The 24794-nt window shown below is 35.9% G+C and overlaps 1 protein-coding gene across 2 annotated transcripts; it reads right to left on the reverse strand.

Annotated features, from left to right (window-relative positions):
- Positions 1–1120: 1120 nt before the first annotated feature.
- LOC128555081 (solute carrier family 22 member 21-like) lies at positions 1121–23139 on the reverse strand. 2 transcript variants are annotated; one of them, XM_053536475.1, is made up of 8 exons: positions 22725–23139; positions 7586–8007; positions 5894–6124; positions 4950–5084; positions 4237–4322; positions 2732–2849; positions 1893–1965; positions 1121–1384 (listed from the first exon to the last, which is right to left on the reverse strand). In XM_053536475.1, exons 1-8 carry the CDS (start codon positions 23004–23006, stop codon positions 1178–1180), a joined length of 1554 nt encoding a protein of 517 aa, XP_053392450.1. In that variant the 5' UTR covers positions 23007–23139; the 3' UTR covers positions 1121–1177. The 2 variants fall into 2 exon arrangements, with proteins under 2 accessions (XP_053392450.1, XP_053392451.1); XM_053536476.1 differs by lacking the exon at positions 22725–23139 and adding an exon at positions 9813–10022.
- Between the last annotated feature and the right edge of the window lie 1655 nt (positions 23140–24794).

The raw sequence follows: 24794 nt of genomic DNA on the forward strand, positions 1-24794 counted from the left end.
ATGGATATTATATACAGATAAGCAAGCAAAGCCGGACGCAGCGAAATTTGATGTAAAAACGCAAGCAGAGCCAGTCGTAGCGGCATATGTGCATATAGGCCGGCAAAGCCGGACGCAACGACCTTGCGTGCAGACAAACACAACCGGACGTAGCGGCCTTACGTGCAGATAAGCAAGCAAAGCTGGATACATTAACCTGTGTAGCAGAAAAGCAAGCAGCAAAAATAGCCTTATGTACAGATACGCGGAACGAACTTGTGCAGATGGGTCATACGTGCAGACAGGCAAGCAAAGCTGGATGTAGCTACCTTATGTGCAGAAAGGCAAGCAAATACAGATGCAGGACATTCTCGAGACCTCCGTCATAGTTTAATGAAAGGTCACTGGTTAATCTTTTTATAGGACTTTCGTGGTTAACTTTCCTAACAACGTAGGTTCACTAACCAAACATACGCTCGTTTGGTCGCTTGTACACTAAAAATAGTTGATTTACAATACTTGTGTTTACTGACTGGGCGGTACTAGCTTAAAGACGCACCACAAAAATAACTATTCTTTTGTATTTCTGTGATGGTTATTATACATGATCTGCATGATAGTGACATATATTAGACCAAGACAATGTGTTAAATGTATCAATATTTCATTGAATGAACGTATCAGTATGCACAGCATTTGATGTACTAAGTTGAGTTTAGACTATACTTTGTTTCATATGTGTAAGTTATTTGTCTATGCTTTTAAAAAACCATACTGAAAAGAGGTTAATGGAAGAAGTTTACCGATAAAGTTGTGAAAACATATTATAAATTGTCCACTTGTCATCTTGTATTTAAGCGATTGTCATTATCAGAATACTTTTCACGAAGTTCATATGGGAGGAAAACGTAGATCACTAGGTTGTGGTGGGTCTTTAAATAAAAAAAAATGTAACGTTTGGTTGATAAACGGTTGCAAATTTCTTTCATTTGAATCCTTATTTAAGTTTGAACCTTTTTTACAAGTACTAGACGTTTTTGCTAAATATTGTTCATGGCAAATTAAAATAGGCGACTACTAATATTATATAGCGATATACTAGCCAGTTTTGGTGTACATGAATTATAAAATATAGTAATCAAACAGTTCTCATGTTTACTCATTAAAACAGTACATATGCGTGATGAAACTACACATTTCAGAGTTCTGTAGAACTGGAAAATGATTCTTTATGAAGTACTTCCATTTCGACAGTTTTGCCCATCGCAGCTTTCACTCGGTCAGTCTTGTTTAGTTTGTCCGTTAGATCAACCCCTCGTGTTTCTGGTATTGGCAATAGGACAAAGATTGAGACCACAGCAGTAACGCCACAGATCCAGTACATCATTCCTGCCACCTTCGTGTCCTGTTTTTAAAATACGGATCATTTACAGGAAAATAAAGCACCATAAAGATTAAATTTCATACTCATCTAAAACAAATATTTGTATCCTTATTTCAGTTAACTCTAAACTGTTTCAAAGCAGTCAATTTAGTAAATATCAAAAGGAACGTTGTGTCTGACTTGTTGAAAAAAAGAAAATAATATGGATGATTCACAGCTCACAACCTTTATATAGACGACTGAATTTGTATTATTTAGTATTTAATCAAATCAAAAAGGTCATGTTTAAGTATAGAACATGACCAAGAGAAATGAGCGAATATTTACTTTAAGACTGCTATCGTGATATAACTGAAGCTGAATATTCCATGACTATGATTATGTGTGATTGTGCCGAGCTTGAAGAAATGTTTCAACAAAAAAAAAACCCTATTGTTACTGCCTTTGTATGAAAATGCGAGACTGAGACTATTTGTTTCACCAAGCATTGTTTGATTTCATTGAAGAGAAGGTAGTTTTTATATCATACTAGGAAAACAAGCTGAGGTCCAATGATGGCACCAAGTCTCGCCATAGTATTTAGGAATCCGTATCCAATATTTCTGAAAAAAATACAAATTAAACAAATGGATCGTTTTATATGTAATATCCATTTCACTGTGTCAAATAATGAAGCCCATGAAATTCTCGAAAAAGTATTTCAGTAAAAGTATTGAAACCGATCTAAATAAGTACAAAAAATATCAATCAAATCAGTTGATTTTAAGGAGCTTGAGGCGTTATCCGTAATTTATCCACAAAATAAGTCCGGTAAAGATGTACAGAGGATTTTAGCCGCTACCAAAATGATGACAAAGTATGCGCCAATGTTTACCACAATGCATATTTTTAATACCAAAAATAATCATAAGAGTCTGAAAGAACCATTGTTTACGGAAAATTTGAGGTTTGTGTTTGTGACTTTGTGAAAGAAAGCATAAACGTAACTTTGGGGTATACTTAGATAAATGGGACAACCAAAATACCAAATGATCTACAGTTACAGATGTGCACCAACCAGTAATACAATTGTCATAGAAAAGGTCTTGACTAAGGGAAAAATGTCTCCGGAATCCAGAGCATCAAAACAACGCTTTATTGTCTTTTACTTGTTGACGTTTCAAAGTACGATTTGAATTATGTACAGAGATAGAATTCTCGGCCTAGTATACTTCTGAATATAAAACGTGTACTTTTACTGTTTGTTTCCAAAATTACACGACATTCCGATTCAAATTACAAGCATCGGTCTTATACCACAATTTTACCTTTTAAATAAACACGGTACGTATCTGCTTTGTGGTACCGGTAGAAACTATACATGTTTACCTTACAACTGTCGGGTATAGTTCAATAGTCAATGTCTGTATCGGTGACCAGCAAGCATTTATAGCCGTGAGAGACACTATAGCGGCAACATTGGAAAGTTGGTTGCGGACTTTTGTCTCTGAAACATACGGCATTGTAAAACACTTTACGTAACTAATTGAAAAACTTGAAACTTGAAACTTGAAAACTTTCTTAAACGCCTATTTCAACACACAAAGCATTTTCAATGGCGTTGTACACTCATGCATTAAAAACAGTAAAAACAATTCAACAGTATTAACACAAAGTCTTGATTTGCTTCAATGTAATTGCTGTAGTATGAATTTTAGAACAATGAATAGTAGTCTTTGAAGAAGTGAGTTTTCAACTGCTTTTTGAAGATTTTAACTGATTCACTTTGTCTGAGATTTAATGGCAGTTCGTTCCAAAGTTTTGGTCCAACCGTACTGAAGCTTCTATCACTGAATGTTTTTTTCTTGTTATAAGGGATAACGTAGCATCCTACTGATGATTCTGACGAACGTAGTGTACGTTTTGTAATTTTACTAGACAAAAGTTCTATTAGATATTGAGGAGCATTACCAACAAAGCAGTTGTACATATAAGTAAGGATCTTGAAATTGATTCTTGCCTTCACAGTCATATAATGCCTGTTTTGAACTATCACGCATCTTACGGTTGAGAACAAGTTTGGCGCACATATTCTGAATACGTTGTAATTTACCTACTTCACAATTAGCAACACCATAAAGAATAACATTACAGTAATCCAAGTGTGAAATTACTAATGACAAAACCAATATTTCAGTGGCTTCTTTGGTTAGGTATTTACGGATACTTTTGATCTTGAAATAATTCAACATTGCAGTTTTACATTTCCTTTTTATATGCTCCTTGAAATTAAGTGCGTCATCTAATTGCAAGGCGGAAGCCGGTGAAACTCTGAATTTTGCAAACTATATTTGACATAGGTGTCAAAGAGTCTCCATTGTTATTCATTTGTGAATATGAAATATGAATGAAAATAACTATTTGGTTTAATAAACATTTTGCTCCTCTGTTGTTGAATATTTAAGGTCGCTGACTTCAAACCAATTATCACTCATCTCTGCTTGTTTAACATCACTAGGTTTCGTCGATTTCTTTCATGATATGTAGCCATTTTGGTGTCTAATAAAATGTCAGATTGACTTTGTTAAAATGCATAAATGGATGTCACGAGGGACACCTAGTTCTTCCATCATTAATACTGAAACATCGATATATAATTGAAATTATGCCGTTGAAAACTTGAACATTGTGACGGTGAGACTTTAAACCAAATAAATCAACCTTAGAAACACGAAACTAAAACTCGTTTACCATCCAGTTTTCTTACAACAGTCCCTTTCTGTGTATGTCTTCAGATTTTATATAAAGTGTATTAAATAAATCAGAATATAGTCTGCTCATAGGTAATGTGATAGTAAACATTCTTATTAATACGTTCAATATGAAAGAATTACCTGGGAAATAATGTGTAATAGCTACGACAAAAGCAAATACAGCGCATATCACGAAGAAAAGTGTCGCTGTTTTCTTTCGGCCAAATCTGAAAAAAAAAACAGTTTGTTTGCTATCTCAAATATACATGTAAACCGCGTAAAGAAGTTTTCAGTAGGACTGTTGTTAGCAAACGAAACTCTTTAGAAAGAGATACTGTGACATTTAAAATGTTTTTATGACCATAGGATCCGGACTTTAAATAAAAACGATTAAGTTACGGTAGAATCTCTTCGAAGGATCAGTAGAAAATTTTATATTCGATCATAGCTTTACATTGTACTTACTTCCGCTGGGTCAACTAGCAAAATGAATTTTTAAAATATCATTTCAGTGAAATACATTAGAATCAAGTCAAAGCAACGACAACAGTAACAAATTCTTTTTTACCATTCACATATTTTCTAATATAATGTATCTTTACAACAAAAGCACATTTTGATTGAAATAGTATATTTATTTAACCTTTTATTAACCAAATGGCAATCTAATAGTTTTATCTTACAAAGATACTTTTGAAATCTGGGTTCCGGCCATGAGACTATTAATTACCTTTAACCGTTTATTACAAAAATGGAAACACAATATTTTCCTCTTTTCAAGATATTTTAGCTTTGAAATCTGGATTCTTTCTATTGTCAGAGAACATTACACAGACCGACTTAATTACATGTACCTGTTTTGGAGTGGAATCTGTATAAGCTGAGCAGGACTACCAATCAAGCCAATGACAAACATATTGATATAAATATTTCCAGAGAGGGCCGACAGACCAAACTGCATACCATACTCGGCCAAACCCAGTGTCATCCTGCAGTAAAATATTCGTAGTCGAAGTCAGAAAAAAGACATCATAATTAAGATATAAAATGAAGCAACCGATGCAAACTTAAGAACTTTGAAAACGCCCAGTCTGTGTACTTAAAAATTTGATCCTAGATTTTCGTACTGCATTTAGTTAAGAAACATACATAGGAGCCTCTCCTGTATAATTTCGGTCCCTCCCCTACACCGAAATAGCTGAATGAAGTTGATATTGTTCATTTAAAGAGCTTCAATAATACAATTCAATTTTGAGAAACGTCTGCTTTTCAGAAGAATAAATTGCACACATTATGTTGCGTTTAACATTAAAATCGGCTTCCACCAAACATTTGTTTGGCTTGTTTATATTGCGAATAGGTAAATCTACAACTATGAAAAGCTTCATTTGAATTTACTTTGTGGAACTTGTTTTTTATGCTAAAAGATCATCAAACGCATTGTGAAAATTAACCAGATGATCAATATTTTCCATTCGGTCTAACAAAATATATGGAGAACAACCTTATTTTATTGGCTGAATTTCCTTCGCATACATTTTTCTTTGAAAAAAAAAAGGTTAATAAAATATATAATTCTTTATTCTAGATCAATATTTGTTGCAAACGTGCAGAACTACCTTGATTGATGTCGACGTAACGTTGTTTCACAATACATTTGTATTTTCGTTACGACATAATTTATAATGAGCAAGACGTTACGATCGTAATGGGGTGTGGGGTATTCGTGCATGTGTTCTTGTTTTTTTTTAAATAGTGTCATAGTACCAAGTCTACCAAACACTAACAGTGAACTTACCAAACAAACGCTAGCAGAAGAGTATATTTTCGCGAGTTCTTGTTTTTCAGGACATCAAACAAAGAATACTTCCTGTCTTTCAGTTGTGACGTAACTGACATGTCCATTTGGCTAATTATAGACATGTCGGGAGGTTGTTTTCCGTTCACTCTTGCCACCCTTTTGATAACATTTTCGGCATCTTTAATGCGATTGTGGCTAACATACCATCTGAAACTTTCTGGGACGAACCTACATATATATATATACAGTAACATTTTAACGGCATCCGTCTAAAACCTAAAGAGAATCTCTCTTAAATCACTATTTAAGAAATAGTTTATAGCAAAACAGTGCTTTATCACTATTTATACACGATGGGCGGTTATACGTCGGGCGTAATAATTTCACGAGGGCGCAGCCCGAGTGATATTATTTCGGACGACTTATAACCGCCCGAGTGTAAAAATAGTGATAAAGCACTGTTTTGCTATAAAAAAATTCGATTCTAATATGTTCTTTATTGTATAATGTATATCAAATATGATGGAACTGTTTCTTCGCGCAAGCATGGCGCCAATAGTAGGTATTTGTTAAAACACGCCACAACCGGAAAAGGTAATATGTCTTGCGGTAGAATTCAGTTCGAGCAAAATTATTGCGAATTATTCAGCACAGCGAATAACTAATTCAGCATCATGAGTATGTGTATAAATTAATCAAAACATTTGTGCAATGTGATGTTTCGTTTAAAATATGTTATTAAGTAAAATATTTCATGAAATTTGAAAGCGCTATTTCTTGATGCGTATATGGCGCTAAATATTACGTTGATGTGACGTCAACATAACATCGTTGTAATGATTAAAGCATTGTTAGTCATATTAGAATAGAATTTAAAGAATAAGCAAGTTAGTGATAAACATAAAAAAACAACACTAAACAATCTAAATTAAGAGATTTCATTCACGTATTGAAACTACAAGAAAAGGCAACATTATTTAATAGTATGTTCAACTGCATCTTCATATGTCGGTGAATGATTAAAATTTTGTCATGCTGAGCTTTTTAATGATTTAAAAATGTACCACTGAATTATCTAGAGTACGCATGGCTATTTTGTCTAATTTTAGCAGTAAAAACGATATACCTCTCCTACTACATCTTGCATTTTCATATAACTATAAATAAATATTAAATGTAATAGATACTGATGTCTTAAATCTAGACGGAAAGTGCCGAACATTCTCAAATGTTCTTAACTATTTTTCGATAATTTCTTCTGCCTTCAGTCTAAAGACTCCAACTGGATTATTTTCGGCACATCTAAAGGCTCTACGTGGCTTACTTGCGTCTCTGATAAGAAAGCACTTTGATATCCTGTCAACGTGTTTTTCCTTACTTGTTTACATAATTTACATTTAATTTTGGTAGATTTCGTCAGAAGTTACACGTACCCCTTGTCCAGATTTAACCCATTTCAAGTCTTTTAATTGTTCGATGGAAAGTCCTATAGCATAGACTTAATTCTTTAAATGGTGCAGGAAGATCCAAGACAATGGTAGAATCACGATTTTTTAAATTTTCCTCCTACATATAAGCAAATATTAACCTTATTGAGGCCCAAAAGCTCAGTTGTGGAAAGCATAAGGCCATTTGATTGCAAGTTCCATTGTGGAGGAAAATACAATGATGTACAAAAAGAGCACCTACCAATAAGCCGCAAGAAAAGGCACACCTATCGCCGCAGTCACGAAATGAAGACGTTGCCAGTCATTGACTAGCCAAGATACCAAAGCAAATATGGTAACCTCTATAGCCCAGGACGGCATCGCAACAATCCATGTACGCCATCTCGCAAGAGTAAATTCAGACACAATATTATACTGTACAGTAAATTGAAATCCTATCCCAAGTCCAATGAAGAAACGTAAAACGGCAAACATTATCCATGACGTCGAGAAGGCAGCAATTACGTTTGATATGATAAGTGTCAGTAACGCTAGGAAAAATGGTGGTTTTCTTCCTACAAGATCAGCTACGTGCCCGCATGCTACATTGCCCACAAATACTCCTGCCATTTGCAAAGAGGTAATAGTAGAAGGAACCCAGTCATTGTCACACACAAGATTCCACTGAAGAATAAAATTTAATCACAAATGTATTTTTCTGTATTGTTAATATTCCTATAAACGCAAATTTATTATGTTAAAATAAACATAAAAAGGTTGTGATATAATAAATCAATCTCAGTATTATGGGGAGAAAAAGACGGAAAAGATTAAAACAACTATATAAATACAAATATGTTATATCGAGCTAAATTACATAATCTTTACTCTTATTAATGACAATATTACGAATAAACTATATATTTTAATTTTCTCAAAGTACACTTAGTACAAATGTATCAATTTGTCATTTATTGCGGTAAACTAATAGAAATATATTTAATTATGGTAAAAACGCAAGCAAAGTCAGACGTAGCGGCATTATGTGCAGATAGGCAAGCAAAGCCGGACGCAACGGCCTTACGTGCAGACAGGCAAACACAGTCGGACGTAGCGGCCTTAAGTGCAGATAGACAAGCAAAGCTGGATACAGCAGCCTTTGTAGCAGAAAAGCAAGCAAAGCCGGATGCAGTGACCTTACATGCACATAGACAAGCAAAGCCGGACACAACTGCCTTACGTGAAGATATGCAAGCTAAGACGGACAAAGCGGCCTTATGTACAGATATACAAGCTTAAACAGGCGCAACGGCCTTATGTGCAGATAGGAAAGCAAATTCGGATAAAACGGCCATACGTGCAGATAGGCAAGCAAAGCTGGATGCAGTTGCCTTATGTGCAGAAAGGCAAGCAAATACGGACGCAGCGGCCTTGTGTACAGATAGGCAAGCTAACACGGGCGCAACGGCCTTATGTGCAGATCGGCAAGCAAAGTCGGACTCAACGGCCATACGTGCAGATGGACAAGCAGTTCCGGACGCAACGGCCTTATGTACAGGTTACAACACACTAAATAGCGGTTCTTTTTTATTCTATATAAAATTTGCATATTTCCAATGGCCGCAGCACACAGCAGGGACCATTTTAAATGTCTGTAACTTATATTTTCTTGAATTATATTGTCAGTGCTAAATAAAAATCAAAAGAAAAGTGGGGTCATACTTGATGCAAGAAAAACATTTCAGTCAAACACACAAACTGCAAAATCAGCTGAAAATGAGACCTCAAATTGTAGTGGTGGTGTATGATATAAGTATCCATGACAAATTCTATCATGTCATTATTTCATTATGAAAATGCTACCTACATGTCAGGAATATATCTGTCATGTGATGTCAGAAAAAAAATGCAAAGAAAATAAGGAAAATAGCTCTACAGAGCAAACAAACTGAGCTCTGTTTGAATCTGCCATTATGCGACAACCATTTTATATCCGTGCCATTAAGTGTCTGTATACCTGCAGATATGCAAGCGAAGAGGGCGCAGTGGCGTGGCAAGCAAAACTGGACACATCGGCTTTAGGTACAGATAAGCAAGCAAGTCGGGACTTAGCATCCTTATGTGCAGGTGGAGATGCGCGGGTGTAGGAATAACGAAGGCTAGACATTCTACAAGTATATGTTTAATATAAAACTAAAACAAAACGTTTTAAGCGTTAAGTATAGACTTCTACTTTTACTTTCAAAACCTTGAAAGTAAGGTTCTAATTAGCTGGGGAAAAGTTCGTCTGAACGTGACCCCTTATCTGTATCTGTATTTCATCTCATACAAAGAACCCTAGCTTTTTTAAAAACTGGCCTTTGCCGAATTTACACTAGTTACTGATAGGCAGAATATTGTTAAGATCATGCATAAACGTGTCGAAACTAAAGAAGCAAAAGTAAAATATATTTTTGAATGCAGTTGTGCTCAGTTGTCCAAGAGGTCACCTTATAGTGTTGCTGTTAAAATGATCGTACGTGCAATATGCTGACCCGGCCTTCTTTGTGAAATGTCCGGCAGTGGGCATTAGTGGCTCGCTAATCTAACACCTCTCCGAAGCCAACAGTTGAAAAACAAAATGATAACGTCACTACACAAATGGTGCACATGTTAAATTAATACTTTATTATAGTCACTTCAGTTATTTTTTTTTTCACAAATAGCTGACGTTCCATATATATTTGTGAACAATTAGAGTATTAGAGTTGATGGCGATTACATATAACGTTTTATTTTGAATCATCTACTTGTTACACATGTTGAACATATTGATTCACATCGTAAATGTTAAACGATATTTATTAAACAGAGTTATAATATACATCTTTAATTAGGCAAATACATATACAAAAAATAAATAATATAATATGAAAAGATATATTATGCATAAAATAATTGTTTTCCAAGTTGGCATACGATTTTCTATTTTTTTTGTAGTTCATATTTAAACCACACATACGAGTCCTATTTCAAAGTGAATGATATTCGAGTACCCGACTTAGCTTTTTTCTAAAAGATAGCGGCCTGTTTATTGTATGGTAATGTTAAATATAACTGTTTTGTTTGTTTTGGGTTTAAAGCCGTTTTCCAAGTTAGTTTTTCAGTTAGTTAACCTAACCAGTGTCCCTGGATTCTGTACCAGTACACTCCTGTTCTCCGCAAGTAACTGCCAACTTCCCCATTCAATCTGACTAAAGTACATATCCTATTACGCTACGCATAGGATCTGACAACGAGCTATTGATAGCCTCGTTCTGACGACCCTTCCGCTAGCCAATCAAAAGCTAACTTACAACATTCTGCAAGCTTTAAAAAGCCTTGGTTTTTGATATCAACAATTTTTATGTCGAAAGATATCAGTTAGCCGGTTAGCTCAGTCGGTAGGGCACTTGCTCTGTAAGCGAAAGGTCCTGGGTTCAAGCCCTGGATTGAGTGCAAATTTTTCTTACTCTTCGACATTCGAACAAGTTGTCTGATTGGTTCAAATAAAAATAGCAATATTGGAAATCCAAAATATACAGACGAATGTGAATAGGTCGTTCTCAGATCTTCGTTTAGAAGATCAAGTACTTTAGTCAGATTGCTTCCCCATTTAAACCAGACTGGAGGACGAATCGCCACGGAGATGAATGTCACTGATACTGAAAGTTCTATGAAGTACATATACTACTATCCCATAAAGAAAACAACTTTTATTTAGCAAAAAAAAAAATATTTTTTGGGTTCCTGTATTGTAATAGCTGGTTCTCAACTTGCCATTTGCATTTGAATTGCTCGCAGAGAAAGCAAGGTTAAAAACTTTCAAGGGATTCGAAAACTTCGGCCTTTTTCGTTGCAATACTAATCCGTCAAGACAGGCCGGAATCAAACTAATACTATCAAATGTCATTCCCTGTCCATACTGCAGGTAACAATTTCTAGCTCATGCTACCTAGCATTTACGTCATAACTAATACACCAAACGTCTCCCGTTTCTCGTTTACTTATGTTGGATAAAGCTTACCTACTGAGACTATTGAGAATATAAAATCTTTATCAAATAATAATAAAACAATTTGAATGAGTTAACTACGGAAGAGCATTAGAGCCAGGTGCATTCTTTTAACAACACGAAATTTCAAATTACTATGTTGCCCTTTTATCCGCAAAATTTGAAAGTATGTCCGTCTGTCAAAGGCCAAAAATGTAATGGACGACTTTTGACTCTTCGCAGTGGAATGATCTATCCATGCATGCATATATTGTATCGAACATATAGGGGCTTGAACATATACTACCATACATCAATGTATGACCTACCATAGCCTCTAGAGCTACTCCAGATTTCAAACTGTATCCAGACCTTTATTTACATGTATAGTATGTTCAGGTGGTAGGGCTCGAACTAAGTCGAAAACCTTCCAGATATGGTAAAAATAGTGAAATATTCTAAGTTTGAATACTTCCCGGTCACCTTCTATGACCTCTCCTCAAAATCTAGATCTGTCCAGGTACCAGATCTTGGTCAGACACCTAACTACACGTTCATTTAGCGTATGTCTATATTTCATTGCCATATGGGCTCAAACTAGGTCGAAAACCTTCCAGACTTAAACATGGTTTAAGCACATGAGGTGTTCCTCCAACATAAAAGCTGGGAAGACGCCATATGACCTATAATTGTGTCGGTGCGACGTTAAACCCAACAAAATAAATAAATAAACATGGTTTAAATAGTGATATTTTCTATGAGCTAACGTTGCCCGGTCATCTTAATTTAAGTTAGTTAGTAACTCGAAATTTCGACTTAATAACTCGTAATTACGAGATACGCAACTCGAAATTTCTGAAATTTCGAGATATTAACTCGAAATTTCGACTTAGTAACTCGAAATTTCGAGATACATAGCTCGAATTTTCAACTTAGTAATTCGAAATTTCGAGATACATAACTCGAAATTTCAACTTAGTGCTTTCAACTTAGTAACTCGAAATTTCGACTTAGTAACTCGAAATTTTGAGTTAATAAATTAAATACACCTGGCACTTATGCTCTTCCGTAGTTAACTGTGTAGAGTTAATAATGCGGAGGTGAGGAAAAGCCGAAAGCGGCGGCCTTTTGAGATTGATGGTCAGAGAACATGGAAAAATTGAAGGAAGACAGCTACAGAATTGCTGAACAACTGGGGTACTTGCGATTTTTTTTTCAAAATTATAGTCTTGCCTATGCCGACAGAGATTTCTTTAAAGTTTTGTGATAGTTACATTCAAAATTGCAATTTTCATTTTTTATTATAAAGGAAAGGATTCCATCAAAATTGACTTACGATAATGTTATTTCAATCTAATCCAAACATTTTGAACAAAAGTTCCGCAGCGCGGGGCAACATACGCCCGAGGCACTAGCCCAGTGGAGGTTCAAATATTTTTGTCTTGAGTGTGTGAGGGGAGGAAGGTAATGTGGCAACTGTTGGGAGTGGGAGGGGGATGGGAGTAGTTTTGCGACAGCGGTGATTGAATACAGGCACAAGAAACTGAAAGTGAATTTGGGGGCCTGGGGAGGGGGTTGGTGTATGTGTGTGTGGCGGGGAGGACACAATATACAAAGGACAGAATGAATTGAACTCAATTTGTGATCTTGACCTTTGACATACAGACCAAGTTCATATGCTATGCAAATCATATCAGTAGTCTAATGGGCTCATTTGGACCACAACGCACCCGGTGACCCCTTCTATATTATATGTAAAACCGCCATATTGAAAATCCGCAAATGAGTAAATTTTCAGAATCGATCATCCGTGAATATATCCATTATTTTACATAACTTGGATTCCCAGTTTATAACCGTTTAAACGTTTTTAATGTTCAAATCAATATTCATTTTTTTCTTACTATTATAATCTATAACACGCAATTTCACTTTATACGGCATACAAGCTTTTACTAGTTTTTTTTTTAATCTATAACTTTAAGTTAATAATAGTAAAAAATATTGGACTTTCCGTAGTTAAAATATAGTAACAGTCCACGGTTCATTATTCATCATATCGGTAACAAACGTTTGTACGCATTTGCCAAGTTGATATATACATAATAAACTCTTGATAAAATGTAAATAAAAGAGATTTGACAAATTAAACTTTCTTTAACATATCTATGAGATCCCATTTTAACAAGATATATGTTGCATTTTGCATTTACCTATTTCTAAATTGGTGTATTTGTCATTTATTTATCTGACACAATTACAAAGTAAATTCAATCAAGTTGAAGCAGAAAACAGCATATGTAGGTAACCAATCAAGAAATGTTTTGATTAAGATTAACCAGTCAAATTTTGTTTTGCTAAAGACATATAATACTTTTTACGTATAAATGGTATGTCATATTTCAAAGAGACGGCGAAGAGAAAGGTTCAGATAAACCGCAGGGACATAAAGGTAAAATATTACACGGACAATAATCTTTCTTTTCATATAAAATTTTTTATGGTTAAACATTCCTTATGATCGAGCCAGGTTTAATGTTTTGCTACGGGTAATTGACCTTATTCACTCAGCAATACGATAAACTAAATAGGCGTGTAGTTTGTAGGATATTTTGTAAACGGGGTTAAGAGGTTTGAAAGTGTTATTCTATCTTTCATATTTGACAGGTGGCACTCGCCAGTGTCCTTTCATGGTTTAAACATCAAAATAAAAAAACAAAAAAAAAAAAACAAACAAAACAAGATTGGATGTAGTTTATGTAAATTTATTTACATGATATTCACAAGACATACAATACAATACACAAGTTACACAAAAGAGCTTCTGTTTAGAAATTAAAATCTGTATATATGTAAAAATCACTGCAGGTCATTAGCTTTCACCGAGCTATTGAACTTCTTCGGATAATATTTCCATTGTACAAAATATTGCTTATTTTGTCCTTTACCTCTTGTCTTCATAATTCTGTTAATTTTAAGGCTCTGATCTGGATCGTAGTCACTTTCTGCATTTCACTCTCATAAAATATTCCTTTAATTTCTTCATCTTGCAAATCATTCAGCCTGTATACAGGCAAAGTTCCTCTGTGACAACGTTTTGACACTCGGAACACTTCTCCATGTACGTTTGATCATACGCACGAGTAAACGCATTTCTCAAATATGTAATCCTTACATAGTCACCAATTTTAAATTTGAACGGTTTTAGTTTTGCGCTGATTTTGCCTTTCCTCGAATTTTGTGCAAAATATGTGGCTAATCTCACTTCTTCCTGGTTAGCGTCTTTTACACTGGCTGGTGTTGTTCCAATTGTTCTATGGTATGTGGTATTGCATGACTTTGAAATTGCTGATAAGCTAGGTAGATATGTGTAGTTATCCTTGTATGCTAAGTAGCGCATTATTCTTGATTTTAAGCTTAATACTGCACGTTCACTCGTGCTCGCCTTTGTCTCATTCTGTCGAGTATACTTATTTTTCATCAGATCTGTTGTTTGGTCGAATCTGACTGAAAGTACATTGATATGTCATTTGAGAATTGTACTTGAAAAATCCAGCTGATTTACTTCCTGATTGTAATAATTTTATGTAGAATTTTTAGATGTAGACACTTGTCAGTTTCATTTTTGGCAGCCGAATTGTAAATTCTTTAATGCCTGTCAATCTTCGTTTCTGTTGATTACAACACTTGCTGATTATCGATAACTAACAGTATGTATTTGTATCCTTTGTTCCATTTTTCAAACTTTACCGTATCGATTAAGTCTGCCATCCAAAGGTCGTCTTTTCCGCTACTGACCACATGATTTCTTTGAAACCATTTTCTCACAGGTTTATGCAGACTGTATGCTTCTTGATTGTGTAGAACTTTCCGGATTCTGTGCATCCCAATGAAATATTTGCCTTCCTCTTTTACTGCTTTGTACAATTTTTGTGGTCCGCTGAAACTCGTAGGATGCGAAGGATCAAAATAAATCCTTTTTAAACAGTTTTCCCATTGAGCCATGTCTGCACTCTCCAAAATCCACAACGTAAATGAAATAATTGTTTATACATTAAGTATTTTATTCAGTATCAGACTCGTCTTCCTCGCTGTCTTCATCGCTTTCCTCGTCCGACAATTCTGTCTCAAACAGTTCCTTAAATTCAGGCTTGTACTTTCGCAGTACACGCTTAATTGCCGATTGAGTGCTTACATTCTTCTGTGTCAATGAATGTATATCTTGTAAAATCTTTTGATGCAATGTACTGTTTTGAAGTTGCAGAATATACGAATCCAACAAATAGTCGTATTTTGTGAAGAATGTGCGTTCGTTATACGGCTGAATACGATCTCCAGTTATTTCCTGTGCAGACTCCTCGTCTTCTCCGTCCTGTATAAACTGATTATACAATTTGTCGTATTTATCGTCGTTACAGTTTATAGCTTTTTTTTCCAGAGGGATAGATAAGCCTGATTTTCTTCAACGTTATCTTCCATTTCGCCATCACTGCTGTATTCTATTTTTCTTTTCTTTGGTTGCGTAGTGTCGTTATTTTCTGCACAACACCCTCGTTTTACATGTCTCTGTACATCGTGCAAAGAGTCGAACAAAAGTCCACAATCGTCGCAAGCATTTGTATTTTCAGCCATAATTTCACAATTATATCCTGCGATGTCCACAGTTTGACTTCCGACTGACAAATGATTTAAATCTGACTGTTGCTCGCCTTTTATACAATTTCGATCTGATTCTGTCATTTGATTGGTCAGTTCTGTAAGGCTTTCGTTGTTCGTAGATTTTCTGTCTATCCACATTAAATCATATTTCAGTCTTGCATGTTCCGGTGTAAATGGCTTAAGATCCACCAATAGACAATCATAGGGCTGTTTAGTTGCTTTCTCAAACTTCTTTAAAAAGTGTTCAGTTTTACCAGGGTACATCTGTCTCGCTAATGTGATCATAGATTGTTTGTCCACCGGGTTATTGAACATTACCAGGTAATGACAATATCTTCTCTGTGTCGGATCCTTACTAGCGTATAGGTTTTGATTGATGGAAATCACCGACAAAGATATATGATGAGACCCTTCGGTGAACAAATCCGTGATTCTTTTGTCCTTTCCAGCCTCTGACATCATATCGTCTAGAAATAGCAAGTTATTAAGCTTTGTGTCAAAATATTCGTCCTCGTTTATGTCGGATGGAATGCCTTGGTAGAATTCCACCTGGGGGTAAACTGTGCTTTGTATTTCTCCATACATTGGTTGCCACCTCTTGTAAAGCCAAACTATTCTCTGTACACTAGGCTTAATTCTGTAGGTATGATTTTGGAGCAGTTCTTTTACAAATGTTGTTTTCCCACATGCTAAAAAGGAGTAAGTTTCAGCATTATAAATTTTCGAGTAAACAGACTGGTATTACAAAAAATATATGAAAAAAGGAAACATAGTTAGGTTATATTCTCACTGGTAAACTTTCTAGGATCGTAAATAAATGTTTATAAAAGTCAACAAACACTGAACACAAAATATATACCTGTGGGACCAGAAATGATCATGGTAAAAGGATGCTGGAGAATAGTTGGATCAATTTCCCGTGACGCTCCCTGCAGAGCTCCCCGTGGTGCTCCCTGAGGCGCTCGTTCTGGAGCTTCCTGCGGCGCACCCTGAGGCGCTCCTTCTGGAGCTCCCTGCGGCGCTCCCTGAGGCGCTCCTTCTGGAGCTTCCTGCGGCGCTCCCTGAGTCGCTCCTTCCGGAGCTCCCTGAGGCGCTCCTTGTGGAGCTCACGGCGCTCTTTGCGGAGCTCCCTGTGGCGCTCCAAAATGCGCTCCTGATGCCAATTCAGGCATATGAGTTGAATTTCCAAAGCGTTCGTCTTCTTTTAGATGTTTGTTTCTTTTATGCCGCATCATGTTGTATCTACTACAAAACGTTTCACCACACTCCAGACAGTTAATTCTATCCATCTTTACACTGCGACGTCTGTTATGAAAATAACAATAATGCAACTCTACCAACTTATATATGCATTTTCGATAGGAAATTAAAACAGCCAATCAGAGTGCTTTATAAGTTCAAGAAAGCCTATAAAACGTAATATTAAAGCTGAGTCTTCATTTTCACTTCAGATTTCACAAAGTACACAGACATGGCCTATCAGTGTGAAACGTGTGGAACTAAATTTCAGAAGCTAAGTCAGCTCTTACAGCATCAGCGAACAGAAAATCATTGGCAGAAGTATACCTGTCCCAGCTGTAAAAAAGTTTTTACTAGAAAAGACAACTTGGAGCGTCACCTGAAAAAGCATTACGATGAAAACAACCATCACTGCCCAGATTACCTACGTGTATTTACCATAAGGGAAACACTTGATGAGCATTTTCATCAACACCATACTCAGTCAGGTGGTGCGGCATCAAAACGCACTTTAGAAGACAATGAAAGGGAAGGCATTCCTGCTAAAAGAGCAAAACTAACTGCAAAAGATAATTTATATCTATTCTACGATATAAAGAAAATAACAGAGAAGAGGATAGAAAAGTTCAAATCCACGGCAACATATTATAAAATTTCATTCCGTGATTTGGAAGTATCAGGGCTTCAAAACATACTTCAGTCACTGAAGATAATGTTTCAGTCCATTCTTGACAATGTGATGCGGGATATATCTTTAACAGATTTAGTTAGAGTGTCACTGGATAATGCGGAACTGGATTTCCCTATTTTATTGCCATTTATGAAGCGATCCCAATTAACTGTGGAGCATCTGCTGTCGGAAATTGAACGTATGTTACATTCGTATGAAGAATTTGTCCTTGACAATACACTTGGAATTGAGTTGGTGCATGTGCAGATGCCAGTAGGAAGTGGTCATAAACGACAGCCTTTCGTCAATTTAGACAAAATGCTTCAGGACAAGAAATGCATCATACAGATTCAGAACAAAGATAAGTTGTGCTGTGCTCGGGCATTGATAACAGCAATTGCACAAATAGAAAAACATCCGCATTGGAATAATATACGACAAGGCCGTCACATACAGTACCAGCTTGTTGTTGATTTACATCAAAAGGCAACTATTCCATAGCAATCATGTGGACTGGAAGAAGTTAAAAATTTCAGAATGTCCTACCAAAGTATCAGATCATTGTGTTATCAAAGGAACATTTCAACAGTATTATCTATGAGGGTCCAGAAAGAAGAATTCCAGTTTATTTATATCTTCATGACGGACATTTTGATGTTATAACAAAAATAACTGCATTCCTGAACAGGAGTTATTTTTGCCAATTGTGTAAAAAGGGGTATAATACGAAAGAAACACACTGATGTAATAATCCTTGCCCTTACTGTCATCATATACACGAAGACGACTCTGAGGATTGGATATTCTGCAGTGACTGCCATAGATCGTTCAAAAATCGAACATGTTTCCAGTGGCACTTACACAAAACAGACAATGGAAAATCCGACTGTGAATTGTACTTTAAATGCATTAAGTGTGATCAGGCAATCAATGGAGAGAAGTATTGTAAAACGTGCAAGGACTTCTTTGAAGAGGACCACTGCTGTTACATGACACCTGTAGACCCAGACTCACAGATAGTCAAGATGAAACAAAATACATCTGTTTCGATTTTGAGTGTACACTGATATATGCCTGGGGTAAACAAAAGATGTGTGAATTGCAGCAAGGCTTGGTGTGGTTCATTTGAACATAGACCCAACTTATGCATCGCTCATAAAGTGTGTGACATGTGTATAGAGGGCACTATTTCTTCTACATCACATTGTAGCCAATGTGGTCAAAACGAACGCATTTTAAAAGGCTCCTCTTTTGCTTCTCTCTTTTGCCAGTGGTTATTTTCTGAAGAAAATGCTGGGAGTACCGTCATATGTCACAATTTTAAAGGGTATGACTGTTATCCGATTCTGAGCTACCTTCATGATAACGCTGTACTCCCAGAAGTCATAACAACAGGTTCTAAATACATGTTTATTTATGTTCGAGTGTGCAACGTAAGATTCATTGATTCATTAAATTTTATTCCTATGTCACTGGCGGACATGCCTAAAGCTTTTGGAGAGACTGAAATAGCTAAAGGATATTTTCCACATTTACATAATAGAAGGGAAAACCAGTTCTCAGTTCTCCAGTGCCTGCCTGAGTTAAAATACTATAACCCCAGTAGCATGAACTCAAGTAAGACAGCAGTTTTTGGCGTGGTATTCCGAGCACCAAAATGAATCTTGATTTTCAAGCACAACTGATCAGTTACTGTAGAAGCGGCGTAGACATCCTTCGACGATGTTGTCTGAAGTTCAGGTCATTGTTTATGGGGTAAACGTCCAAAGAGGGAAGAATTGGCATTGATCCGTTTCAAAGTTGTATTACCATAGCATCCGCGTGCAATTTAGTTTTTAGAACCCTATTTTTACAACCAGAAGACATTGCAATTATTCCTCCACATGGTTACAGGCCAGAGGCTAAGCAGTCCATAATGGCTTATCAATGGTTATCGTATTTGGCACATGAAAAAAAAACATCTATATCCAACACGGTAGAAATCTGGGTGAGAAACAAATTGGTCCATACAAAGTTGACGGTTATTATGAAACAAAATTGGGTGAATAGGTTGTTCTGGAAATGCATGGCTTCACATATGTTTCCAAATGGGAATGTGAATTTAGAAAAGATATCGAGCAAAATGCTACCCTTAGAAATTTTATTGAAAACCTAGAGTTCACTACCCCTCTAGAACCAAGAAATGCCTTATATGGCGGTAGGACTGAAAGTTTCAAACTTTACGAAGAAGCTTCAAATACGAAGCAAATCAAATACTATGACGTCACATCACTATATCCTTTTATTAACAAGACTGGAAAAATTCCAATTGGTCACCCTCATATTGTTACTGATGACTTTAAACCGTTAGACCAGTACGAAGGGTTAATAAAATGTAAGATTGTGGCACCAAGAGGGCTCTATATACCAGTCTTACCTATCAAATGTAATGGAAAGCTGCTGTTCAGTTTATGTCGTACTTGTGCTGAAAACTATCAGCAATCAGTTTGCGATCACTCTGATGCAGAACGTGCATTTATAGGCACATTGGTTACTGATGAGGTAAAGATGGCATACTCAGACTAAGAAAATATTAGTAATCTACTCAACACATTTTGGATACCTATTTTGAAATATGAAATGATACAGTGTCAATGTAGTTTAACGAAGAAATTCATGAGATATAGGATTTCAACATCCTCCGAACAAATGTTATCATAGCCGCATATACTACAGCCCAGGCCAGACTCAAATTACACAGTTTTTTACAGAAACTTGGCAATCGTGCTCTATATTGCGACACAGATTCTATCATATTCACAAGCAGTCCGGGAGAATGGGAACCCTCACTTGGGGATTATCTTGGAGATTTAACAGATGAAAATCCTGGGAATAGTATTACCAAGTTTTCACTGGTGGACCTAAAAATTACGCATATACACTTGAATCTCCTGACTCCTCTGTTTGTAAAGTACGTGGAATAACACTGAATTACAAAAATAAACTTGCCATAAATTTTGATACCATCCAGAAAATGGTCACTGGCAAAACAAATACAAAAGTGATACAGGGTTGTTGATGAAAACAAAATTTGTCGAAATAAAGAAGTAGGCCATATTATCACAAAAACTGAATGCAAAGACTACAAAATTGTGTTTGATAAGCGAGTTATTAAATGCAATTATGATACCCATCCTTATGGCATGTAATTGAATTGGAATGTAAGTCACTTGCATTTTATTCATGTACATACTAAATCATACTGATTAAAATACCACTACGTTTATGTTGTATACAAATAAAGTATATATGTATATAGTATGCTTGTCTTTGTTCTTTTTTCTCTACTGCATTGTGCCACCTGTACTTTATGAAACATTAAACCAAAATAATTATTAAATCTCATGAATCTAACCTTGTACTATACATTGACCTTCCTGTATTTACATTCTCGTTCATTAGCTCGTATATGACACTAGGTTTACATTATAACACCTCCGTGGTGTTCAAAATCACCGTTTAAGTTACGGACCAATAATTCTGAGACCATAACAAAATAAGCGTGTCATCAATTGAGATAACAAAATATATTAAGTTTAAATATGACAAACATGTAAAGCTCTAGATCTAATCGATAAAGTCACGCCGGAGTGATTCTGAAAATTCACTCATTTGCGGATTATCCAATATGGCGGCTTTACATATAATATAGAAGGGGTCCATGGTCCAAATGAGCCCATTAGACTACTCATATCATCGCTAACTACCTATATGCCAAGTTTGAAGTCAATGGATATCAAGTTATATTATGCACAAAAAAAAGACAGACTGATTTGACATTGTTTTGACCTTGAACTTTGACCTACAGACCTGGTTTATGTACTATGCACATCGTCATATTGCCACCTACCTACATGCCAAGTTTAAAGTGTTATTCAGTTATGCTCTGGACACGAAATATGAAAGAATATGCCCTTTGAGCTATGTTTACGACCTTGACCTTTGACCAGCCGACCTACTTCATGTCCTTTGCACATTGTCTCATCGTCATCTACCCGTATGCTAAGTTTAAAGTCAATACCTTGAACAGTTATCAAGTAAATTTGACCTTTGAGCTCCATTTGTGACATTGACCTTTGACCTACCTACCTGTTTCATTTGCTTTGCATATCAGTTTAAACGCAATACTTGAATGATGATGGAGTTATGCTCCGGATACGAATATGACGGGAGGACGGACAGACGCACGTGTCATCACATAATACGTCAGTTTTTCTTTTCGAAACGGGCGTATGGAAATTAAAAAGATCTTATTGCCACACTTGTGCTTTGTGTATTATGAATAGTATACAATCTGACTGAAGTACTTGATCTTCTAAACGAAGATCTGAGAACGACCCATTCACATACGTCTTCTGTATATTTTGGATTTCCAGCATTGCTATTTTTATTTTAACCAATGAGACGACTTGTTAGAATGTCAAAGAGTAAGAAAAATGTGCAGTTATTCCAGGGCTCGAACTCGGGACCCCTCGATTACTAAGCAAGTGGCCTACCGACTGAGCTAACCGGCTATCTGACATATTCCGACATAAGAATTGTAAATATCAAAAGACAAGGCTACAGGTAATTTGCTAAATTTTGTAAGTTAAGCTCTGATTGGCTAGCGAAAGGGTCGTCAGAACGAGGCTATGAATAGGTCGTTCTCAGATCCTATGCGTAGCGTAATAGGAGATGTACTTTAGTCAGATTGGAATAGTATAGTGCTTTATATCCAAAGAGAAATAAAGAAAGAAATTGAATCAAACAGAATACATACAACAAGCAAAAAGGGATAAATACCTTGGTAACAACTGTATGAGCAGTGTCCTCAAATTTGAAATGAGTACATGGCGCCGTTCCGTTTCCTAGGCTACAAGCCTTCGAAGGTATCTCTTCAGATGTATAGTTGGCTAATCCACCAATATCGTGAACACACCACCAATCCGGTGTAACAGCACCATAAACCATTAAAAATGTGCTAAAGCAGGCGACACATTTCATTGAGTGGACAATAAGCCCTAAAATAACTTGATATCTACCACATTCGCCAATATCTTGTATTAAATCTTCCAGCTGAATCATATTCTGACGCACGTTACTTACGCGAGTAGGTGAAGCACTGAACAGAGCATGAAACGACTATATCATTGCTTTATAAGTTTTAAAGGTTCTCATTTAAGCAAACATTTTATTACATATTTCACTTTTCATACGTCATATAACATGGCTGCTACATTGTGTTTTGTTATGAAGTCGGCATATGACCAACAATTGTGTCGGTGCGACGTTAAACCAAACAAAAAAATATTTTATTTGTTTGTATGTACACAAAATATATCAATTTCTTGTTCAATCCTAAATTGTCGGTAATTGCTTTCTGTAACATTTGTCATATATCTGAATATTGAGTAGCACTGCATTTTTTTTATTGAAACCATTGTTTTGATCACATTCACCCCACTTAATGGTTCTAACGGAATAAGTTCATATTATGTGCAGTATTGAAAGTATTTGTACGTAATTTTGTATAACATCTATCTGAACAACTTCACATAGATATGTCTCACAAGAACCAAAAATGCTCAAGTGGCAAACTTAAGTAGAAACATTCGAAAACATGTAAGTGAAGCAAGTGTATTAATGCAGTGGGAAAGATGTAGGTAAACCCTGACACGCTTAGGAAGTTAAGTATAAGATGATCATTTAAAGTAAATTTATAATATTTTACAAGTTCATTTTTATGTCTCAAAAAAACTATTTTGAATTTGCATTCGCCAATATTAGATGTCGTTTACGTTTACTACAAAGTTTCGTTTCGTGTGTGGAAACTTGAAATATTTGCTATGTGTGGGTAGGTACATTTATCAAAAACCTGTCAAAATGCGGACAGAAGTCATGCGTTAAATTAATCATTGAAGAAGATTTCAAAAACGATAACAACAAAAAACTAGTTGCACATGATTCAAATATGCGATTTGTCCACATGTGTAGCAGTTGGGATTAGGTAAGAGTTCAGATGCAGTTACCCTGCAGGTAAGGTCTCTTTGGCGATACACAATATGCCTGCGCGGGTCTTGGCAGGTGCATAATAGAATGACATATGTAGTGTTCGTGCCAGAGTGTTCGAGCTACTGAAGAACACACTTTCCAGGGTAAAGTTACATAGGACTCTATACACGAAAAATGGTTATATTCCTCAACATATCCGAGGCTGCTCCAGTTGCAATTTTCGAAACTGTCACGAACACTGCTAGTAAGCATGAGCGGTGTGATAAACTATGAATTTAAAGGATTATCTTTCATTCTTTGAAGTATGTAGTACAAATGTGACAAACAAAATACATTAACTCTGGAATATAGCAACAAAACGCATCTCCTGCCGAAAAAGACTCAACATCTTCAAGGGGAGGCCCTAAAAACCCAATCCACCAGGAGATGGAGACCCCCTCCGTCACCTACCCCACTCTCGCAGCATCTCTGCTTGGTTCGTAGCTATGCTGCTCATATCTGGCGTACTGTTCAAAATCATCCAGGTACGCCCCTGTGATTGTGAACATGCAACTTAAAGGTATTGCATGAATGCTTTTAGATATGACTGAGAGGATGGTTGAACTGAGTAGGTGAATTATGTATAGACTATGTATAAAGTCTATTTCTCAACAATGAACTACAGTAATATGTTCTAAGTAAGTGAACAGAAAGTTTCTCATACATGTGTGCATTTTTCAAATACTAATTATCACTCAGTTATTTGATGTTTTGTCATATTAAACAGCCATATCTTTTAAATTGATATTTCTAATTACTTTCCTTTTTTCCAAATCTAAGAGTATTATGAGGACACAAATTACTCAGTAAATACCTTTGGGA

The sequence above is a fragment of the Mercenaria mercenaria genome, chromosome 2 (assembly GCF_021730395.1).
Source record: "Mercenaria mercenaria strain notata chromosome 2, MADL_Memer_1, whole genome shotgun sequence".
Taxonomy (NCBI): Eukaryota; Metazoa; Mollusca; class Bivalvia; order Venerida; family Veneridae; genus Mercenaria; species Mercenaria mercenaria.